The 21,967-nt window shown below is 43.6% G+C and overlaps 1 protein-coding gene across 1 annotated transcript; it reads left to right on the top strand.

Annotated features, from left to right (window-relative positions):
* The first annotated feature begins 8,268 nt into the window (after positions 1-8,268).
* Positions 8,269-14,852, top strand: ZDHHC19 (zDHHC palmitoyltransferase 19). Its single transcript, XM_078146143.1, has 9 exons — positions 8,269-8,283; positions 8,522-8,616; positions 9,022-9,143; positions 10,015-10,154; positions 11,671-11,843; positions 12,374-12,479; positions 13,042-13,127; positions 13,486-13,822; positions 14,552-14,852. The coding sequence occupies exons 1-9, from the start codon at positions 8,269-8,271 to the stop codon at positions 14,684-14,686; spliced, it is 1,209 nt and encodes a 402-aa protein (XP_078002269.1). The 3' UTR covers positions 14,687-14,852.
* Positions 14,853-21,967: the final 7,115 nt, after the last annotated feature.

The raw sequence follows: 21,967 nt of genomic DNA, 5'->3' as shown, positions 1-21,967 counted from the left end.
AGAGAAATGTGGAAAGACTCAAAGTGATACAAAGAGAAGAAAGAAGAATTAGAACATGTTGATATGATGGCATGAAATAGGTTATAGAACACTTCTCAAGTCTATAAATGGAAAAGAGATTAGAAGGAGTTACAGAGTAAATAAATAGTTATTATTTTGCTAAAATGTATATTATTGTCCTACATTCCACTGGAGCTGTGATCTCATCCATGTGATCATCCACTCCATCCTGAGGCATTCATCCATAACGCCAGCATCTTTCTTTTTTTTTAAAAAAAAAAATCACAGTGTCAGATTCCATGGTTTCTTTTCAGGTTTTAGCCTACATTCTGTTTATTTGTATTAATTGAGACTGTTATTTAATTCAGTTTCAACTCAATTTAACAAACATTTCCTCAGCACTTATTATGAACAGAGCATTGTACAACTAGGCATTGGGAAAGATACAAAATTTAGGTTAGGCCCAATCCCTGCCTAAATAGAATTTACGGTCTGGAAGAGGGGATGAGACACAAGCACAGACATCCATAGCACTGAGTTTACATGATAATAAGACTGCAAGACATGGAGTTAGTTAGAGAAGAAGGTTGTTATTAGTGGGGAATCAAGGAAAGTGGAAGTAATTAATTTTAAAAAAACTATAATAAAATATTGGAGAGATAGTATGACCAAATAGAAGGCAGTTAGGTGGCATAATGGATAGAGCACTGGGCTTGGAAACAGCAAGACTGCTCTTCCTGAGTTCAAATCCAGTCTCAGACAACAATAACAACAAATGACTGGATGGACAGAGAGTTTCAGGGTCAAGAAGATCTGGTTTCAAGTCCTGCCCCTGAATACATTGATTATGTGAACTTAGGTGAATCTAAGTGCCCCAGACAACTCTTTCAGGGTATAGACTGCAGAGAAATGGCCTAGCTACATTTTAAAAATAGTATTTTACTCTTTCCAATTACATGTAGAGACAAAATTTAACATTCATTTAAAAAAATGTTAAGCTTCAAATTTTTTCTCTCCCTCACTCACTTCCCTCCTCCCTAAGATGGCAAGCAATTTGATACAGGTTGCATATGTGCAATCACGTAAAATATATTTCTATATTAGTCATGTTGTGAAAGAAGAAACAGACCAAAAGAAAAAAAAATCCATGAAAAAAATAAAGTGAAAATAGTATACTTCCATCTTCATTCAGACTCCATGAATTCTTTCTCTGGGTGTGAACAGTATTTTTCATGAGTCCTTTGGAATTGTTTTGGATTACTATATTGCTGAGAATAGCTGTTATTCATAGTTGCTCATCCTACAATGTTGCTGTTACTGTATACAATGTTCTCCTGGTTCTGTTCATTTCACTTTGCATCAGTCCATGTAAGTCTTTCCAGGTTTTTCTGAGAGCAACCTGCTCATCATTTCTTATAGCACAATAGTATTCCATTACATTGATATACCACAACTTGTTCAGCCATTCCCCAATTGATGGACATACTCTCAATTCCTAATTCTTTGCCACCACAAAAAAGAGCTACTATGAATATTTTGTATAAGTAACTTTTTCCCCCTTTTTTGGATCTCTTTGGGACATAAACCTAGTAGTGGTATTGCTGGATTGAAGGATATGCACAATTTTATAGTCTGTTGGGCATAGTTCCAAGTTGCTCTCCAGAATGGCTAGATCAGTTCACAACTCTACCAACAGTGAATTAGTGTCCCAATTTTCCCACATCCCCTCCAATAATTATAATTTTCCTTTTATGTCATATTAACCAATATGATATATGTGAAGTGGTACCTCAGAGTTATTTTAATTTGCATTTCTCTAATCAATAGTGATATTGAGCATTTTTCATATATCTATAGGTAGCTTTGATTTCTTCATCTAAACTACTTTTTCATATCCTTTGACCATTTATCAATTGAGGAATGACTTGCATGCTTATAAATTTGAATCAGTTTACTATTTATTTGAGAAATGAGGTCTTTATCAGAGACATTTGCTGTAAAAATTGTTTCTCAGCTTTTTGCTTTCCTTCTAATCTTGGTTGATTTGGTTTTGTTTGTGCAAAATCTTTAAATTTAATATAATCAAAATTAACCATTTTTACATCTTGTACTGCTTTCCATCTCTTGTTTTGTCATAAATTCTTAACTTCTCCATAGATTTGAGAGGTAAACTATTCCTTGCTCTTCTAATTGGCTTATTACCCTTTATGTCTAAATCGTGTAGCCATTTTGACCTTATCTTGGTATACAGTGTAAGATGTTGGTCTGTTTCTGGTGTCCGCTGTATTGTTTTCCAGTTTTCCCAGCAGTTTTTGTCAAATAGTTGAGTTCTTAACCCAGAGGCTGCAGTCTTTGGGTCAATCAAACATTAGGGTAGTATGGTCATTTGTAACTGTGTCTTGTCTACCCACTGAGCAGTGTACTCTCTGATCTACCACTCTATTTTTTAGCCAGTACCGGGTAGTTTTGATGATTACCACTTTACAATATAGTTTGAGATCTGGTACAGGTATTTCTTCACTTTTTTTTCATTAATTTCCTTGATATTCTTTTTTTTAATATAAATTTATTTATTTGTAGTTTTCAATATTCATTTCCACAAGTTTTTGAGTTCCAAATTTTCAACCCGTCTCACCCCCCCCACCCCAAGATGGCATGCATTCTGAATATCCCTTCCCCTAGTCTGTCCTCTTTCTTTCTCTCCCCCTTCTCTTATCCCCTTCCCCTTCTATTTCCCTGTAGGGCAGGATAGACTTCTGTACCCCATTTCCTGTATTTCTTATTTCCTGATAGCATGTGAAAACTTTTTTTAAACACATGTTTTTAAAACTTTAGGTTTCAAATTTTCTTCTTCCTCCCTCCCCACCACTCATTGAAAAGGCAAGCAACTCAATATAGGTTGTACATGTGCAGTTATGCAAAACACTTCCATAGTAGACATGTTGTGAAAAACTAACTCTATTTCCCTTAATCCTATCTGCCCTCCCATTTATTCTATTCTTTCTTTTGACCCTGTTTTGTCCTCAGTCGCTAGAAGTATTTACTTCTGATTACCCTTTTCCCAATCTGCCCTCCTCTCTATCATCCCCCTGCTCTCTTGTCCCCTTCTCCCCCTATTTTCCTGTAGGGTAAGACAATTCCATACCCAATTGAATGTGTATGTTATTCCCTCCTTAAGCCAAATCCTATGAGAATAAGATTTACTCATTCCCTCTCACCTTCCCCTGCTTCCCTCCACTGTAAGAGACTTTTCTTTTCTGTTTTTTATTTGTGAGATAATTTACCCCATTCTACCTCTCCCTTTCTTCTTCTCCGAGTATAATCCTCCTCATCCCTTAATTTTATTCTCCAGATATGACCCCTTAATCTTCAACTCACCCTGTGCCCTCTATCTATCTATCTATCTATCTATCTATCTATATATATATACATATAATTTTTTTCCTCCAACTACCCTAATACTGACAAAGGTCTCATGAGTTATAAATATCATCTTTCCATGCAGGAATGTAAACAGTTCAATCTTAATAAGTCTCTTATGATTTCTCTTTCCTGTTTACCTCTTCATGTTCCACTTGAGTCCTGTATTTGAAAGTCAAATTTTCTATTCAGCTCTGGTCTTTTCATCAGGAATGCTTGAAAGTCCTCTATTTCACTGAATGACCATTTTTTCCCCTGAAGGATTATACTCAGTTTTGCTGGGTAGGTGATTCTTGGTTGTAATCCTATCTCCTTTGCCCTCCGGAATATTATATTCCATGCCCTGCGGTCCTTTAATGTAGAAGCTGCTAAATCTTGTGTTATCCTGATTGTGTTTCCACAGTACTTGAATTGTTTCCTTCTGGCAGCTTGTAATATTTTCTCCTTGACCTGGGAACTCTGGAATTTGGCTACAATATTCCTAGGAGTTTTCCTTTGGGGATCTCTTTCAGGAGGAGATCTGTGGATTCTTTCAATTTCTATTTTGCCCTCTGGTTCTAATATATCAGGGCAGTTTTCCTTGATAATTTCTTGAAAGATGATGTCTAGGCTCTTTTTTTGATCATGGCTTTCAGATAGTCCAATAATTTTTAAATTCTCTCTCCTGGATCTATTTTCCAGGTCAGTTGTTTTTCCAATGAGATATTTCACATTGTTTTCTAATTTTTCATTCTTTTGGATTTGTTTTACAGTGTCTTGATTTCTCATAAAGTCACTATCTTCCAATTGCTCTATTCTAATTTTTAAGGAAGTATTTTCTTCAGTAATCTTTTGGACTTCCTTTTCCATTTGGCCAATTTTTCTTTTTAGGGCATTTTTCTCCTCATTGGCTTTTTGGACCTCTTTTGCCATTTGGGTTAGGCTATTTTTTAAGGTGTTATTTTCTTCAGTATTTTTTTGGGTCTCCTTTAGCAAGCTGTTGACTTGTTTTTCATGATTTTCTTGCATCACTCTCATTTCTCTTCCCAGTTTTTCCTCTGCTTCCCTTACTTGCTTCTCAAAATCCCTTTTGAGCTCTTCCAAGGCCTGGGACTGATTCATATTTTTCTTGGAGGCTTTGGATGTAGGAGCTTTGACTTTGTTGTCTTCTTCTGGTTGTATATTTTGATCTTTCTTTGTCACCAAAGTAAGATAATATAGTCTGACTCTTTTTGCGCTGCTTGCTCATGATCCTGGCCAATTACTTGAGTTTTAAACTCTTTGTTAAGGTAAGAGTCTGCTTCCAATGTGGAGAATGTACTGTCCCAAGCTTCAGGGGTTTGTACAGCTGTTTTCAGAGATACTTGTAGGGACCTGTAAATTTTCAGTTCTTCCAAGGTGGTATGATAAGGGGCAGGTGTTTACTCCTTTCCTGGCCTGTGACCACAAGTATTCCTTTCTGTCCTGTAACTGTGAGGAGGGGTTCCTCTCCACAGCCACTACAAGCTCCACCACGCTAGCATTCCTCCTTACCCCAGCACCCCACCCAGAACTGTGACCCAGATCCAACACGGGCAAAGCAAGAGATTCCTGCCTCAGCACTGGTAAAGAGATCCCTGCAATCCCTCTCTGATCAGCCACTGGATTCCCCCTCAGTCTGTGGGCCAGGAAGCTTGGGAAGCAGCTGCCCCCCCAGGGCCACGCTCTTGGGAATGAGCTGAAACCCCCCTTCCTTCTCAGCACTGACAGAAACAGACTTTTCCCACTGACCTTCTGAGTTGTCTTTGGCATTCGTGGATTGAGGAGTCTGGAAACCTCTACAGCTGCCCACAATTCAGTTCTCTGAGTCCTGCTCCAGGTTCACTGAGGCCTGCGCACCCATGCTGTGCTGTGCTCCCAGCCTGGCATGATACACCTTTCTGATCAGTCATCCAGGTTGTCTTGGGCTGGAAATTTGTTTCACTCTGTCTTTTTGTGGGTTCTGCTGCTTTAGAATTTGTTTAGAGCCATTTTTTATGAGTATTTGGAGGGGTTTGGGGGAGAGCTCAAGCAAGTCACTGCTTTCACTCCGCCATCTTGGTTCCTCTCCCCTTCCTTGATATTCTTGACCTTTTATTCTTTCACATGAATTTTGTTATGTTTTCTAGCTCTAGAAAATAATTTTTGGTAGTTTGATTGGTATGGCACTGATAAAGTAAATTAGTTTGGGCAGAATTGTTATTTTTATTACATTGGTTGGCCTATTCATGAACAACTGATATTTTTCCAGTTGTTTAGATCTGACTTTATTTCTGTGAAAAATGTTTTGTAATTGTGTTCATACAGTTTCTGGATTTGTCTTGGCAGGTAGATTCCCAAGTATTTTATACTGTCTTCAGTTATTTTAAATGGAATTTCTCTTTCTATCTCCTGCTACTAGGCTTTGTTGCTTGTATACAGAAATGATGATGATTTATATGGGTTTATTTCTAAAATTAATTATTTCAACTAGTTTTTTAGTTGATTCTCTAAGATTCTCTAAGTATACCATCATATCATCTGCAAAGAGTAGTAGTTTTGTTTCCTCATTGCCTACTCTAATTACTTCAATTTCTTTTTCATTTTAAGGAAAGTTCCCTTTATGCCTGTGTTCTCTAGTATTTTTAATAGAGATGGGTGTTGTATTTTGTCAAAAGCTTTTTCAGCATCTATTGAGACAATCATATGATTTCTGTTGGTTTTGTTATTTATGTGGTCAATTATGCTTATAGTTTTCCTAATATTGAAACAGCCTTGCATTCCTGGTATAAATCCTACCTGATAATAGTGTATGATCCTTGTGATATATTGCTATAATCTCCCTGCTAGTAGTTTCTTTAAAATGTTTGCTCCAATATTCATTATCAAAATTGGTCTATAGTTTTCCTTCTCTATTGTAGCTCTTTCTGGTTTAGGTATCAGCACCATATTTGTGTCATGAAAAGAATTTGGTAGGACCTGGCCCATCAACATTGATAGAGAGGCGTTCCTCACCAGAAGATTCCTGCCTCAGTGAAATCACTGGTATAATAATAATAATTTTAAAAATTGGTGGGGTAGAGACAGGGCAAGTTACCCTTTGGTAACTTTTGGCTGGATTTTTTTAAAAGTAGAGGACAGCCACAGATCTGTTTCCAATATATTTTCCCAAACTTTATATCCTTAAGCACCAGTGTAGCTGTCCAGCCACGTGTGAGGCTCAGGTTTCCATGCCACAGTCCCACTGGTTCTTTGCCATGGTCTTTTACTGTGACCATCTCCACCCTAATGAAAATTTGGAGTCAACTGCTGAGTCCCCAGGATCTGATAGGTGAACTTTCACTTTAACCTCATCAATTTCCGGTCATCTCCTCACCATAATCCTGGGTTTGAATATCTTTCCCCTCCTCTTCCCCACTACTTTTCAGTATCTTAGTCCTTAGCACAATGCCTGACTCATGGTAAACACTTCATAAATGCTGTCTTTCTTTCTATCTTTATCTATCTATCTATCTGTCTGTCTATCTATCTATCTATCTATCTATCTATCTATCTATCTATCTGTCTGTCTGTCTGTCTGTCTATCTATCTAGCTATCTATCTGTCTGTCTGTCTGTCTGTCTGTCTGTCTATCTATCTATCTCTATCTATCTACCTATCTCTATCTATCTATCTGTCTATCTATCTCTATCTATCTATCTATCTGTCTATCTATCTCTATCTATCTATCTCTATCTGTCTATCTCTATCTATCTATCTATCTATATCTGTCTATCTCTATCTATCTATCTATATCTATCTATCTCTATCTATCTATCTGTCTGTCTGTCTGTCTATCTCTATCTATCTATCTCTCTGTCTGTCTGTCTATCTCTATCTATCTCTATCTATCTATCTATCTCTATCTATCTATCTATCTGTCTATCTATCTATCTATCTATCTATCTATCTCTATCTATCTGTCTGTCTATCTATCTGTCTGTCTGTCTGTCTATCTATCTATCTATCTATCTGTCTATCTATCTCTATCTATCTATCTGTCTATCTATCTCTATCTATCTATCTATCTATGTTTGTCTATCTCTATCTATCTATCTATCTATCTATCTCTATCTGTCTATCTGTCCATCTATCTCTATCTATCTATTTATCTGTCTGTCTGTCTATCTCTATCTATCTATCTATCTCTATCTATCTATCTATCTATCTATCTATCTATCTATCTGTCTGTCTGTCTATCTATCTCTATCTATCTATCTGTCTATCTATCTATCTATCTATCTATCTGTCTGTCTATCTATCTCATCTATCTATCTATCTATCTGTCTATCTCTATCTATCTATCTATCTATCTGTCTGTCTGTCTATCTATCTCATCTATCTATCTATCTATCTCTATCTGTCCGTCTATCTATCTATCTATCTATCTATCTATCTATCTATCTATCTATCTATCTATCTATCTATCTTAGCTATCTGTCTGTCTGTCTGTCTGTCTATCTATCTATCTATCTATCTATCTATCTATCTCTATCTGTCTGTCTGTCTATCTATCTATCTATCTATCTATCTATCTATCTATCTATCTATCATCTATCTATTTCATTCTTATGAAAACAATCCCTCACAGGAGCAGAACTTGGACAATGGGCTTGGAAGCCACGGGACAGAGAACAGTCAAATAAAACAGGAGAACCAGATGGAAATGTCTCTGTTGGAAAACTCCTCTCCCCTTGGAGCCTCCTCATCCATTATGATGTCACATTGTATTTTCTCCTTCTGGATCCCATTGACTTAGCAACTTCTCCTCGTAGGCTTCTGAAGGTCAGGGACAGGTCTTGGGTAGCCAGCAGGGGGCCCTGGTGCCTGATCATGTGCCCCAGGAAGGTGACAGTGCCCCACAGCAATGTTCCTCCCCCCTGGGCTCTGTCTAGCATTTTTGCTGCCTTCAACGTTGTGCTGTTGATCACCATCAGTGGACTGTTCTTCTCCTTTCCGTGAGTGGGTCTCTCTTGATTCTCTGCTCCCGTGAAGCACGACATGTATAGAGATCAGGAGGGAGCTCCAAATTTCACAGGCATTTTGCCTTCTCTTTGGCCCAGCTGGCTGCCCCTTCCCTTTGCAGGAATCCCAAGTGGATAGGGAGGATCTGCTAGAGTGGTCCCTCATCTCTCCTGGAAATCACGTCATCTCACGGATACTCACAGCTGCTCCCAATCAGTGAGATGCTTACCTTCCTCCAAGCCAATGCCTCCGCTATTCTCTTTAGTCTTTTGGGCTGGTCCAGGGAGACCTCCCTGTCTTTCTCCAAAGCCCACCCAGATACTTCAAGGCCCTGAATGAGTGGTTGGTGGGTAAAAAATGGCCATTGTACTGAAATGGACCATACTCCCTGCACCTTGTTCATCAGAAGAGGCCATGTCCTGTCTAATGTTAGGTTGGGACATTGGCTGAGATAATGAGATGGCAGACAATATCCAATTCTAGAAGTTTACATTTGATACACCTTCCTTTTAGTCCTACTGGACCCTAGGGGTTGGGATGAGTTGGGATGGGAAGGAAAATGCATAGTGGAGTGGAGGGAAGGCTGGAAAGGAAACAGTCTGGGGTTGGTTCTGTTTTCAGTTGCAGGTGGCTTGCTCAGCATGGTGACTGGGTGTCTCCCACCATCACGGGGTTCCTTTTTGTTCCCACTCTGGTCAGTCTCATTTTTCTCAATTTCTCTGACCCTGGCATTCTCCACCGAGGTAAGGTCCCCCTTCCTGCCTGAGACCTTGTACTCCAAAAAGTCAAAGGGGATGGGGAGGAGGAGAAGGGTTGGTGGCCATAGATCAGGCAAACCATGGAGATCTAAAATCTCTCCCTTCTTTGTGCCTCAGTTTCCCCAGAACACCTGCCTCTTCCCCTTCTGCTTCCAGAAGCTGTGTTTCTCAAACTATCAAGTGGTGACTTAGGGAGCTTCTGAGGCCAAAGTGGGGTTCTGCTCTAAGCTAGTAACCAAGAGACCGAGGGTCTCTTTCTGACTCTGCCACTAATTAGCTGTGAGAGCTTGCGAAGTCCTTCTCCCTGTTGGGAAATAGATTTCTGCATCTGTAAAAGGAGGGAACCGGTCTGGGTGACTTCGGAGGGTTTCCCTGCTGATTCTGGGAGAGGGTAAAATGAGTATGGAAAGGAAGAGGAGGGGAGAAACCCAGCAGTTGTGGAGCAGGCTCATAAGGAGAACATGCTCTTTCTTCCATCCCACTGGATGTGTCATACTTTCCCAATACCCCTTTTTCTTTTTTTTTCCCCTTCCCTATCTGCTCCACTCCCTTCCTCAACTCCACCTGAAAGGGCAGGTCAACCATGACTCCAGAGACCCGGTTTCTAAATCAAAACTCCTGCTGGAAAACCCACTTAGACCCTCAGGTGTCCCTGTAGGATGGCCCCAGGGCCTGGATGCACCTGTGAATGTCTCTGCTCTACCTCTTCCCCTTAGACTGCTGCCTTCTTCCAGGCAGGGTTCTTTAAAGTCCTGGGACCTGGAAGCTCCCAGGCCTCTAGTCCATGGTTCTGGTGACCAGCTGGTTGTAGGGATGTAAGCATAACCAGGTGCTTCCTGCCTCTCTCCATGTCCAGGCTCAGAGTGGCAGTGTCCACTGGCCATCAAGGTAGTGTGGGTGAACAGGAGAGCTTTCCACCTTCAATGGTGCCAGAGGTGCTGCTACCATCGTCCTCCCCGAACCTACCACTGTCCCTGGTGCAACATCTGTGTGGAGGTGAGTTCTGAATGGGCATCTTGGCTACTGACTGAATGAACCTTCCTGGGGCTCAGTTTTCTCATCTCTAAAATGGGAGGGGGTTGTACTTGATAGCCTGAGGACCCTTCTAGTTTTAAATCTATGATTCCTCTCCAGCCCTCCACGTCCTCATCTGGAAAATGAGAGGGCTGAATTAGATAGGTAGATGATCTCTAAGAATCCTTCCTAAGAGTTCAGACAGTTTAGGACACAGGAGTTCTTATCCTTTTTTGAGTCAAGGCTGCCTTTCTTTGGTAGTTGGGCAAAGCCTTTGTTCTTTTTTTAATGTTTTTTAAAAAATTGATAACTGAAGGAAATGACAAATTTCAGTGAGAGGGTAGTGAAAATAGAGATGTAATTCTTATCCAGGGCAGTTAGGTGATGCAGCGGATACAGCACCAGTCCTGGAGTCAGAAAGATTAATCTTTGTGAGTTCAGATTTGGTCTTAGACACTAGCTGTGTAACCCTGGGCAAATAACTTTGACTCCATTTGCCTTAGTTTCCTCATCTGTAAAATGAGCTGGAGAAGGAAATGGCAAACCTCTCCAGTGTCTTTGCCAAGAAAACCCCAATTGGGGTCATAAAGAGCCACACATGACTGAACAAAAATTTTTATCCCGCTGAAGTTCACAAACCCCATAAAATCTACCCAAACATTACAGACCCTACATTAAGAACCCCTGGCTTGGGATTCTTTCTTTCTTTACACAAACACACTTATATCTCTTTGGGGTGGAGAGAAAGCTGACATTATCAGTCTCAACCAAAAAGATCACGTAGGAGCGGATGTGCTTGCGGGAGTTCACGTAGGGGTGGGATGGGGGCAGGGAATGGGCCAAGGCAATGCTGGGCCCAGCAAGAAGCTCTTGTCTCTTGCTGACGCAAGTCTTTGGGAAACAAAGCCTGGGTTTCCAGGCCAGGAGACTTTCTTAGAACAATAATCTAAAACTCGTGCAGAGCACTTTTTATCAAATGGCTTTTCATTCATGTTCTAATGAGATGAAGTATAGAAAGCCCTTTCAAGTCTTAAAGTTCTATACAATTGCTAGGTATTATATTTTCTCATTTGAGCCTCCTACCAACTCTATTAGATAGGCAGGGAAGGTATAATTAGCATCCTCATTTTACAGTTGGGGAAATCAAAACCTCTGAGAGGTGATATGTTTTGCCCAGAGTCACATACCTTCTTGGTGAGAGAGCTTAAGTCAGAGCCCAGGTCTCCAGATTTCTGGTCTGACTCTCTTTTCATGGCCCCAGGCTGCCTCTCTGAAAGGATGAACTCATAACGCCTAGCTTATCAGGCCAAGGGACAAAATTTGCAGGCTAATTGGCCTCTCAGTTTCTTCCTGTGTGTGAATGGGGGGAGAAAAAGTGAGTCCAAAGGTAGGGGTTTAAAAATGGGTGGAAAGTTAAGGGTAAGGAAAGGGAGACCAGTTTGAGGCTTAGGGATTCCATAGTTGAACCTCCAGACCCACTTCATCCTACTCCTCCCAGGATTTTGATCACCATTGCAAGTGGGTCAATAACTGCATTGGCCAACGCAACTTCCGATGCTTCATGCTGCTGGTGGTCTCGCTCTGCCTCTACACGGGAGCCCTGCTTTCTGCCTGCTTGGCCTTCCTGATCCGAACATCCCAACAGCCATTCTCCGTGGATAAGGCCGTTGCGTATCCTCTTCTAGGCCACTGGGGCTGGGGCTTCTTGAAAGAGGATGTGGTCTGAGGGGAGGGGAGGGGAAGAGGCAGCAATCAAAATGGGGAAGATGTCAGGGAGTGAGCCTGTGCAGAAGGAAGGGGGTCAGAGAAGAGGAATAAAGATAGGGGAGGGTTTAGGGAGGGATCCTGTGCACCAGGAGAAGGAATAAGAAATGGGTTGTCAGTTACTAGCTGTGTGACCCTGGGCAAGTCACTTAACCCCGATTGCCTCAGCAAAAAGCAAAAACAAAACAAAATGAAAGAAATGGGAAGGTATCAGAGAGGAGGGCAGTGAAGACAGGGAGTGATGGGTCAGGGAGTGAGGGAGGTAAGGCAGAGGGAATAGGAATGAGCCAAGGACAAGGGACTGGGAAGGAGGGACAAGAGGAAAGGGACCTCTAAGGAGACAGGGAAGGGGCTGCTGAAATAAGGATAGAGAAGGGAGATGAGGGCAGCAGGGGAGGTGCTGGGAGGCTGGTCTCCACCCTTAGCCTTGCTGCCAGCATTGTGGTTGCCGTCCCAGCTGCTGCCTTCATGCTGCCGCTGCTACTACTACTGTGTACACAAGCTCTGTCCGTGAGCTCGGCTGAGCGCTCTTACGAGGTCAAGGTACAGGAGCCGCCTGGCGTGAGCACTGGGGTGGGGATGGAGGGAAGGGTTTATCTCAGGAACGTCTCTGTATTCCTGCTTTCCAAGAACTTTTCTTCCCACTCGTCCTCACTCATTCAATACACATCTGGGCAGTCAGGTGTCACTATGACTAAAATGCTGGACTTGGAGTCAGGAAGACCTGAGTTCAAAGTTTTCCTCAGGCACTTACCAGCTGTGTGACTCTGGGCCAGTCACCTCTTCTCAGCCTCAGTTTTTTTTGTCAATGAAATGGGAATCATTTGTGATTGTGGTTGTTTGTGAAAGCAGAAGGAGATAACATATAAAATGCAGTGCAGACCTTTAAATGAGAGGTATTATCATATTCATTAAGCACACCCCATCCTCTCCGCAAGAAGGCACTGTGCTAGGTGCTGGGGACCCAAAAATGAAATGGGACCCAGGCCTTAAAGGTGCTTATATTCTAATAAGGGAGAGATTTGTGGGAGGAGGGAGGGAAGAAAGCTAAGACAAGTATTATCAAATGACTATGAATAACCCACCTCCCTCCTGCCTCTCCCAGTGCCGTTACCTGCAGGGTTATAATCCCTTTGACCAGGGCTGTGCCAGCAACTGGTACTTAACGTTTTGTGCACCACTGGGACCTAAGTGAGTTGGGGCCCCAACCTGCCTGGGGGTGGAAGGGTCCTACTGAGCTCCTGAGCCCTTCCCCCAAACCCTCCCTTCTCTATCATCCTCAGTCTCCATTCTTTGCTGTTTTCCCCATCCTTCTCCCCAGGCATCGCACAAAGAGCTAGTGTGGTTAGTGTAACTGGGCTGCCTTCCTGGCTACTGCACACCTTCCCTGTCCTCACCCCCCACCCCCAGTTTCTCTAGAAGTGGGCTATTCAGCTTCAAAGGATGGGGTGTGGATGTTGGAAGCAACTTGCCATGGGGCAATACAAATATTACAGGCTGGGGGAATGGGAGAAGAGGTAGCATAGATGTGTTGTTTTCTTCTCCCCAGGTATATGGCAGAAGCTATCCGGCTGCAGAGGGTGGTAGGGCCAGACAGGGCCCGAAAACCCAGATTATGTTCCCTTCAGTGGCATGCTGCTCCTTGCCCCAACTCTGTGCCTTACTCTCAGTCGACCAGTGTATCCTGTCCCTACGCTGTCGCTACGCCCAACCTTCATTCTGTTGGTGACGTGCCAGGCCTTCACCCTACCAACATGCCAAGACCTCACCCCACCAATGTGCCAGGTTCCCATTCTGTTCCCGTGCTTGCCCCCCAACTCATCCATATGAAATCGTGCGCAGGGAGAGGTCCGTTGGGGACTGGGAAAGCAGCTCCTCAGCCAAAGGTAAGGAACCAAGAGTATGTATTTGTAAAGGAGAAGGATGTATGTATGTGTGGGGAGGAGTGGCCGTGGCTGAGGGTAGGAGGGCCCAGGGAGGGGAAACCCCAGGAGATACTACATTCAGGGGGATGGACTCTGACAAGCACATTGGGCCTTTCCATGATGCCAGGCTACTCCATAGATTCCAGGGACAGATTAGCTACTGCATCTCCCTACCCATGAAAAAGGACAGATGAACCCAAAAACTTCCTGAAATATATCCACATACCCTCTGGGGAGGTAGCATCACCCTATCCAAATTCACTATGACCCTCATGGGGTGGGTAAAGGCAGCCAGGTGCTGAGGAGAGAGCCTTGTATTGATAGCCAAGAAACATGGGTTCTAGCCCCATCTCTAGCTGTGTGATCTTGGGTAAGTAACCTCCCCTCTCTGGGTCTCAATTTCCTCATTGTAAAAGAAGGCAGTAGTAGACTCTAAAGTCCCTTCTATCCTTTGCTCTCTGAAGGCAACCTTGAGATAAAAGAGCAAGGGATCTTACGTTTTTGCCAATGCTGCTGGGAAGGGGGTGTGTGTGTGTGTGTGTGTGTGTGTGTGTGTGTCTGTGTGTGTCTGTGTTTGTGTGTCTGTGTGCATATATATGTATATGTGAACTGGATGGTAGGATTCAGGGTAGGGGAAATTCCCCAGAGCACTATGGGTATATCCCCAACTGTTTCTCCCTCTTTCTCCAGCTTCCAGGCATGGGTGTTCTTCCTCAACTAAAAGAGGCCCAGAGACAAGCTTTGGGGAGCTGCCTACCTGGAGCTGGCCCTTGCCAAGGAGCTCTGCTATGCCAAGACCGCCCTTCCCTGGGCTCTTTCCTTTGAGCCGCAACATGTCGGACTCCTCCTTCCCAGATCCCATCCTGTCCTTTTCCCATTCTGGCTCTCACTGGTGTGAGCATTTGATTCCTCCAGAGTCTTCATTAAATATCTATCCTTTTACTGACTTCCTAGAGCAGTGTGGAGTGGTAGAAAGGACACTGGAAGCATCACGGCCTTTGCCACTTCCTCCCTAGATGACGTTAGGGAAGGCACTCTGGGCTCTCATTTCTTTATCGGTAAAATGAGAAGGTTGGCCACAAAGCTTGCTTCTGGTTCTTATATTTTATGGTTCTTAAATATGCATCAAAGAAGAGCATTAGCTCTGTTCCCAAGTGTGAGTCAGCTCATGTCTGTGACCATTAGTCTCTCCTGACTGGTGTGGCCCCTGCTGCTCTTTGGCTGTAGGGGGCAGCAAAGAGTCATTTATGACTCTGTCCTGTGCATTGGTTCCTGCGGCTTTATCTCATACCTGGTTTGAGTCCCTGGGGATTAGGAAATTCTTTGTGTTAGGAATCTCCCACTCCCACCATGTCTATGTGGGTTGGGATCCACACATAGACATGGAGACTATTCCTCCCATTTCCCTCACTGTTGATGTGGGTTCCCCCTTGCCAAACTTAAAAATGTGTGATTGGGTGGGCACTGAGAACAATACCCAGGAGTCTAAGCCTGGTGTAGTGCTGGACTTGGAGTCATGAAGACCTAGGCTCTAGTCCCACTTCAGATTCAAACCTGGATAAGTCACTTACCTTTTCTGGGCCTCAGTTTCCTCACCTGTAAAATAAAGTTGGATTAGATGGTCTCTGAGGTCCTTTGTAGGGAATCTAGGTGGCACAGTAGATAAAGCACTGGGCTTGGAATCAACAAGATTCATCTTCCTGAGTTCAAATCCAGCCTCAGATACTTACTAGCTGTGTGACCCTGGGCAAGTCACTTAACCCTGTTTGCCTCGGTTTCCTCATCTGTCAAATGAGCTGGAGAAGGAAATAGCAAACCACTCCAATATCTCTGACAAGAAAACCTTTAATGGGGTCACAAAGAATCAGAAACAACTGAACAACACAAGGTCCTTTCTAGCTCTATGCCCACCATCCTGTGGTTGTTAATTTTCCTCTTCGTTTCCTCTAGGCTCCGGCCTCAGAGCCATGGTTATCCCAGCCAGTCCACCCCGTGGGATCATCCCTGGGGAGGATCATCCATACAGGGTAAGCATGGGAAACTCAATCCCCTTGTGCTCAACTCCATCCCATTTTTATGTAGGTGAAATCAGATATAAATGAACTGACTTTGGTCCAGAAAAGGAGAGAAATGGATTTATCCAAGTGTTAAAACAAACAAATAAAAAAGCATTAACCAGAGTGATGTGTGGAGGAGCAGGGCTGGTCCCACCAATTTTACCTTTCTAAGGATAGGGAAGATAAAGACTGAAGTGGTGTGGAGGTCAAGAGGAGCTCACGTTTGTATAGCATTTTCCTCTGAACAACTCTATGAAATAGGTTGTATATGACCTCCATTTTATAGACAAGGAAATCAAGGCACAGAGTACTTAAGTGATTTGCGAAAGGTCACATAGGAAAGAAGAAGAAAACAAGCATTAAGTACCTACCATGCGTCATCTGCTCTGCTAGGTGATTGACAAGTATCTCATTGCATCCTCACAGCAACTGTTGAGGTAGGATGTTGCAGCTAGTAAGTGTTGGAGCCAGGATTAAAAGACAAGTCTTTAAGGTCTAAATTCAGCATTTTTTCCATTGATACAACAGATAGAGCCCTCAGTCAATGCACTTTTGAGCCTCCAGTTCTGGTGGGAACTGTTGCTGTTAACACCTTCTTGGTTTCTACAGGTGTAAAGCCCTTTCTTCTTTGAGTTTCCAGTTCATCCCTTTTGTAACTCCTGTTCTGATAGCCAGATCTCACTTTATCCCCTAGAAATCTATGAGAGGGTTGGACTTCATGGCTTCCAAGACGATAGCCATCTCTAGCTCCTGTGATCCTATGAGCTGGAGCACAATGTACCAATGTACCTCACATTTCTGATCAATTATCAGGCACCCCACTCTACCTTGGCCCCGTATCTGTAGCCCCAACCCTTTCTTTCAAGGTGCCTCTCAGTCATTCCCTGTGCCAGACCCTTGACACCCGGATGTACCATTCACCTTGTCCCCACTGAAAATCACTATACATATTTTCGTGTTAAAAGCCAGCTCCAGTCTGGTCTCAGGAAATTCCCATTACCTTTTTTGGTTTTATTTTTTTACAATATTTTAAAAATACTTGACTCTTCTCCTTACACTGCAAAATTGAAACCAGCAGTCTCATCCCTTTAAGAGTCATTTCATACCCACAAGTCTGTGTAGGAGTGAACACACACTCACCATGACCTACCTGCACTTAGCCCTGGGCCTGGCTTAGAAAGGAGCAGTGCTCGAAACTGTTCCTCTTCTCTCTCCTCCTCTGAGTGGGGACCAGCCTGGGACAGAAAGGAGGGGGCTTTAGTCTCTGAAATGAGCAGGGTGGGGAGGCTTGAGAAGCAAAGATTGGGCCAAGAGCCCTAGCAACAACCCAGACTCCTAAAGGCTGGGGGATGAGGGGGAGAAGATTGGGTGAGTGGAGATACCTCAAATTCTTCCATTCCCCTAAAGTTTTCTCTCAGTTGAACTACTTGGTAGGACTGTAGGACGCTGCAGCATGGGCCAGCACCATATCACTATAGGATGGCTGATGTGTAATAGTGGGCCCTAGGTGGTGCAATGGTTAGAGCCCTAGGCCTGAAGTCAGAAAGACCCAAGCTCAAATCTGGCCTCAGAGAAGGAAAATGATAAACCGCCTTGGTATCTTTGCTTAGAAAACCCCAAATGGGGTCACAAAGAGTCAGACACAATGGAAATAACGGAACAAATGTGGAGTAGGGTCCCCACAGGAGAATATAACACCATCTCCAAGCTTGGGTCCATAGACATTTTAGCTACTGTGCTCCATTTTTCAAGTCACAGTCCCAAAGAATAAGCCATATTACGGCTAATCTCTTTATAGGAATACTTTGCTTTTCGATGTAAAATTTCTCTTGAACTTTTCTTCAAAACTCCTCATCACCCCGTGTGAGTTTTTCCCACCACCCTGTCAAGAAATTAGGAGACACCCTGTTTTCCAGAGCTAAGGCCCAATAAGCAGGCTGTGCCCTAAGCTTGGCATAACAACAATCCTTTACGTTCACCCTCTGGATGATGTCACTGCTCTGGCAAAATCCTACATAATTACTGTATTGCTTTGACCAGCACCAGGTGTTTTCTGAGCTCAGGCAAGCACCTGCTGTTGCTGTATCTGAGTTCTGGTCATGAAGCCCTGCTATGAATCTAACTGGTCACTTTGTTGCTGTTACCCCTCATTGTCAGAGCTACAGCTCACTGCTTAACCATTGATATAATTCTTGAGCTCTCCCTGCCTTAGGTCCCCCCCCACCCCCCCAGTACATGTCTAGGTCCCATCCTTGCTTGCAAGCCTGTTTCCCTCACTTTGAAATTAAACTTCTGTTTGCTTCCTGACTCTCCTGTCTCTAGCTTGTTATGCCAGGCTCTGGCCACCCACAGTTTAGAGGCTGGTTCAGTCCAGTTGACAACACATGAACACATTTCGTTTCTTCTACCATCCCTAGTCCAGCTCTTAAATCCTCTCTAGTGTCCATGCTGAGAGTAGGAGAGAATATTTTGGGTGTAGAATCCTCCCCCTCCAGTATCACTTCTTCCTCTTCTCCTCCTCTTCCAACCCACAGGCCTGCATCACCCCACCCTTCTCTCCTTGGGTCCTGATAAGAAGAATGGGGAATTATCAGGGCATGCCAGCATTTACAGGGCTGGCCACCCCAACCAGGCCCAGAAGACTATATTGACCCCTACCCCCCACCCAAGCAGAAGCTGAAGAGGCGTTTTGGTCGAGAGAGAGCAGGAAACCCTTCAATTTACAGTGAGAGAAACTGTTTGCTTGATCCCAGCAGTACAGATGCCTACAAACCCTATTTCCCTTTCCACTCCATCCCTTCCCCCACTCCCCAATAGATCCAGACCAACTCTTAAACCCTCTCAGATAAATTAGAACCTTGGGAAGGATGTGGCCAACTGCAAGACCTTTGGTGCCCTTCCTAGACAGCTGGGTGTCTTGTCTGGGGCTAGCTCTGCTGCTCACTGTGACCTCTCGCAAGTCAGGACCTCTCTGAACTTGTTTTCTCCTCTACAAAATGAGAGGATTGAACTAAACAATCATGTGAACACACTGGGTCCCATGGGATGTATGGTCCCCTGGGTATGTTGGTAGATCAGTTAAGGTAGGGGGTTTTCCACACAGATAGATACTTCCTCTCTCACATCATAGTGCTGCAGATTGCCATTGGAAACCCCTTCTTCTCGCCTCTACCCCTTAGCAAAAAGTCGTTTGGGTATAGAAAGAGTTTTGGTTTCCTCTCTCTCTCTCTCTCTCTCTCTCTCTCTCTTTGAGGCAATCAGAGTTAAGTGACTTGCCCAGGGTCACACAGCCAGTAAGTGTCTGAAGCTGGATTTGAACTCAGGTCCTCCTGATTCTAGGGCTGATGGTCTATCTAGCTGGCCCAGGATTTTGGTTTCTTACTGAATACACTGAAATGGGGCAGCTGGAGCCAAAGGACACCTTAGAGATTAGCTAGTCCAGGAGGTCTTAACCTTTCAGCAGTCTGGTAAAGTCCATTGATCCTTTCTTAGAATAATGTTTTTAAATATTGAGGGAAATACTAAATTGCAGCTAGAGATGGGTGAAAATGAAAATCTTTTTTTTTTCTCCTCATCTAAGTTCATGGAGCCCCTAAAATCCATCTGTGGACCCCTATCTGTAGATCTCAGGTTCAGAACTCCTGATCTAGTCTAAACTTTCCATTTCACTGATGGAGAAACTGAGGTTCAGCAAAGTCACCCAGTCCCAACATCACCCAGAGCTGGGATTCAAACTCAGGTTCTCGGTCTCCAAGTCCATTACAGCTGGGGGCTGGGCACGGGAGGCAGTGTCCTAAGAGCCTGGTGTGAGGGTCCTATGTCAGGGTCCCAGGCTCGGCATGCCTTCAGCTGCTCTTTGTTCTCTCCCTCCATTCCCAGGGTCATTAGCTGCAAGGGTACAGTGAGATAACAGTGTGACCGTAGTACTGACCAGCACTTGAGGTCTGAGGAATTGCTTGCGTTCCCAGAACTTCAGTGCCACCCCCTCCCCTCCTCTGCCTTGTCTCCTCTCCAATAGGGGGACCACTTAGAAGACCTTAGCTAGGCGCAGCTAGTTGGCACACTAGCTATAACACTAGGTCTGGAGTCAGGAGGACCTGAGTTTAAATCTGGCCTCAGACACTTATTAGCTGTTTGACCCTGGGCAAATCACTTAATCCTGATTACCTTGAAAAGAAAAAAGAAAAGACACTCTAACTAATGAGAGGTAGCTCAGGCTTCTCAGGAAACTGGACCTGGGAAGAGAAACAGCCAGAGGTTGACTCCAGGCCTGGCACTATCCACTGCACCACTTAGCTGCCTGCTTTTTTAAGCCTGGACAATAAACAAAACAATAAACTAAGCCCTGATTTGTATCGTTTGTTGATTTTCAAGCTGTAAATGTTTACACTGTAAATTTAACAACCAGCTCTCCCTGAGCCAGTTTGAGCACACCCTTGGAAGCGGCGCAGTATCGACAAGAAAAGTGGGACCCAAGAAGCACGGGTTCTAGTCCCAGCTCTGCCAATAAATAGCTGTGTGACTTTGGCAAGTCATCCCTCTCTCTGGACCTCAGTTTCCCTATCTGTAAACTAAAAAAGTTGAACAAGATCTCCAAGATTCTTTCCAACTCTAATTAATGTACCATTTTCTAAGTTAGATGTAGGACCAGGGAACTTAAAACTGGCTGATTTCTAAAGGCAAAGCTCGAAAGAAAGAAAGAAAGAAAGAAAGAAAGAAAGAAAGAAAGAAAGAAAGAAAGAAAGAAAGAAAGAAAGAAAGAAAGAAAGAAAGAAAGAAAGAAAGAAAGAAAGACAAAACCAAAAACATTCTGGAGTACTGGAGGAGGGGAGAGAAGGAAGGACCTGCACCCAGCAGTTTCCTCTGGTAGAACATGAGAATAATAAAAGCACCTCTCTCATGGGGTTTTGGGGAAGATCAAATGAGTTGACATTGTAAAATGCTTTGTAAACTTTAACAAGTGCTATATAAATGCTTCCTGTTTTTAGTTTTTAAAGTATAGGGTCCTAATTGGACAGGCAGAGCATAGACCTCAAAAGATAAATGGTACATGGCAGCAGATGATAAGTGACATAGGGGCAGTGTAGACAGCATGAGAATCAAGTGTCCATTCCTGACTGCCATTTACTATTGGGCCTCTGTTTCCTTATTTGTAAAATGAGGAGAGCAGGCTAGATGTCCTCTGAGGTACCTGTCTTGATGATTCTAGGATCCTATGACCTAAGTTTCCTTCTAGCTCCAAATCCCATGATCCTACAGTCCCTCAGGCAGCTGGGTGGCTCAGTGGATAAAGCGCCAAGCCTAGAGGCAAGAATACCTAAGTTCAAATCTGACCTCAGAAGCTTACTAACTGTGTGAGCCTGGGCAAGCCACTGAACTTCGGTTTGCCTCAGTTTTCTCATCTGTAAAATAAACTGGAGAAGGAAATGGTAAACCACTCCAGTGTCTTTGCCAAGAAAACCCCAAATGGGCCCTCCTTTCCTTCTTTTTTGCACCTTCTTCGTTTTCTTTCTTTTTCCTTCTCTACCTGCCTCCCTTCTTTCTTCTCTTTCTTTCTTTCTTCTTTCTTTCTTTCTTTCTTCTTTCTTTCTTTCTTTCTTTCTTTCTTTCTTTTTTTTTTCTGAAAAGCTAGAAAAGCTGGTTTTTCTCCTGTGGCCCTTCCAGAGGACCAAGGGAACAGAGGAGATATGAGCTACCATGGGATCAGTCATGTGCATCCCCAAAAAAGTGCCTGCAGCTAGAGGGAGGCTCACTTTTGATAATAAATTGGCCAGTTTCCTAGGGAGACATCTTAACATTTGACCAGCAGTAAGGCCCTGATAATCCAGCCCTGCCCTTGCCCTGCCCTTTGCCCAGCCTTGCCCTGATGCCACTCCCCTGAGACTGCCTTCTTAGAAGCCGTTTCCTGCTTCTTCTGTTAGAAAGCCTCATGGGCACAGGTGGGGAGTTGCTCTGGGGAAAGATGAGGTCTAAGAGAAGAGGTAGGGGTGAGTAGGAAGGAAGAGCAGGTTATTTCAGCCTTTGTCTCTGCAGAGGAAGCAGGGCTGGG

The sequence above is a fragment of the Phascolarctos cinereus genome, unplaced genomic scaffold (genome assembly GCF_003287225.1).
Source record: "Phascolarctos cinereus isolate Bilbo 61053 unplaced genomic scaffold, phaCin_HiC Scaffold_726;HRSCAF=1367, whole genome shotgun sequence".
NCBI classification, from domain to species: Eukaryota; Metazoa; Chordata; class Mammalia; order Diprotodontia; family Phascolarctidae; genus Phascolarctos; species Phascolarctos cinereus.
The sequence above is the reverse complement of the archived record's forward strand: the minus strand, read 5'-3'. Positions and strand labels throughout refer to the sequence as shown.

Bases quoted from the DNA above. Each gene is read 5' to 3' on its own strand.
- ZDHHC19 (XM_078146143.1), top strand. The intron at 12,480-13,041 runs GTACAGGAGCCG...TGCCTCTCCCAG, and splicing joins AGCGCTCTTACGAGGTCAAG to TGCCGTTACCTGCAGGGTTA. The intron at 13,128-13,485 runs GTGAGTTGGGGC...TCTTCTCCCCAG, and splicing joins TGTGCACCACTGGGACCTAA to GTATATGGCAGAAGCTATCC.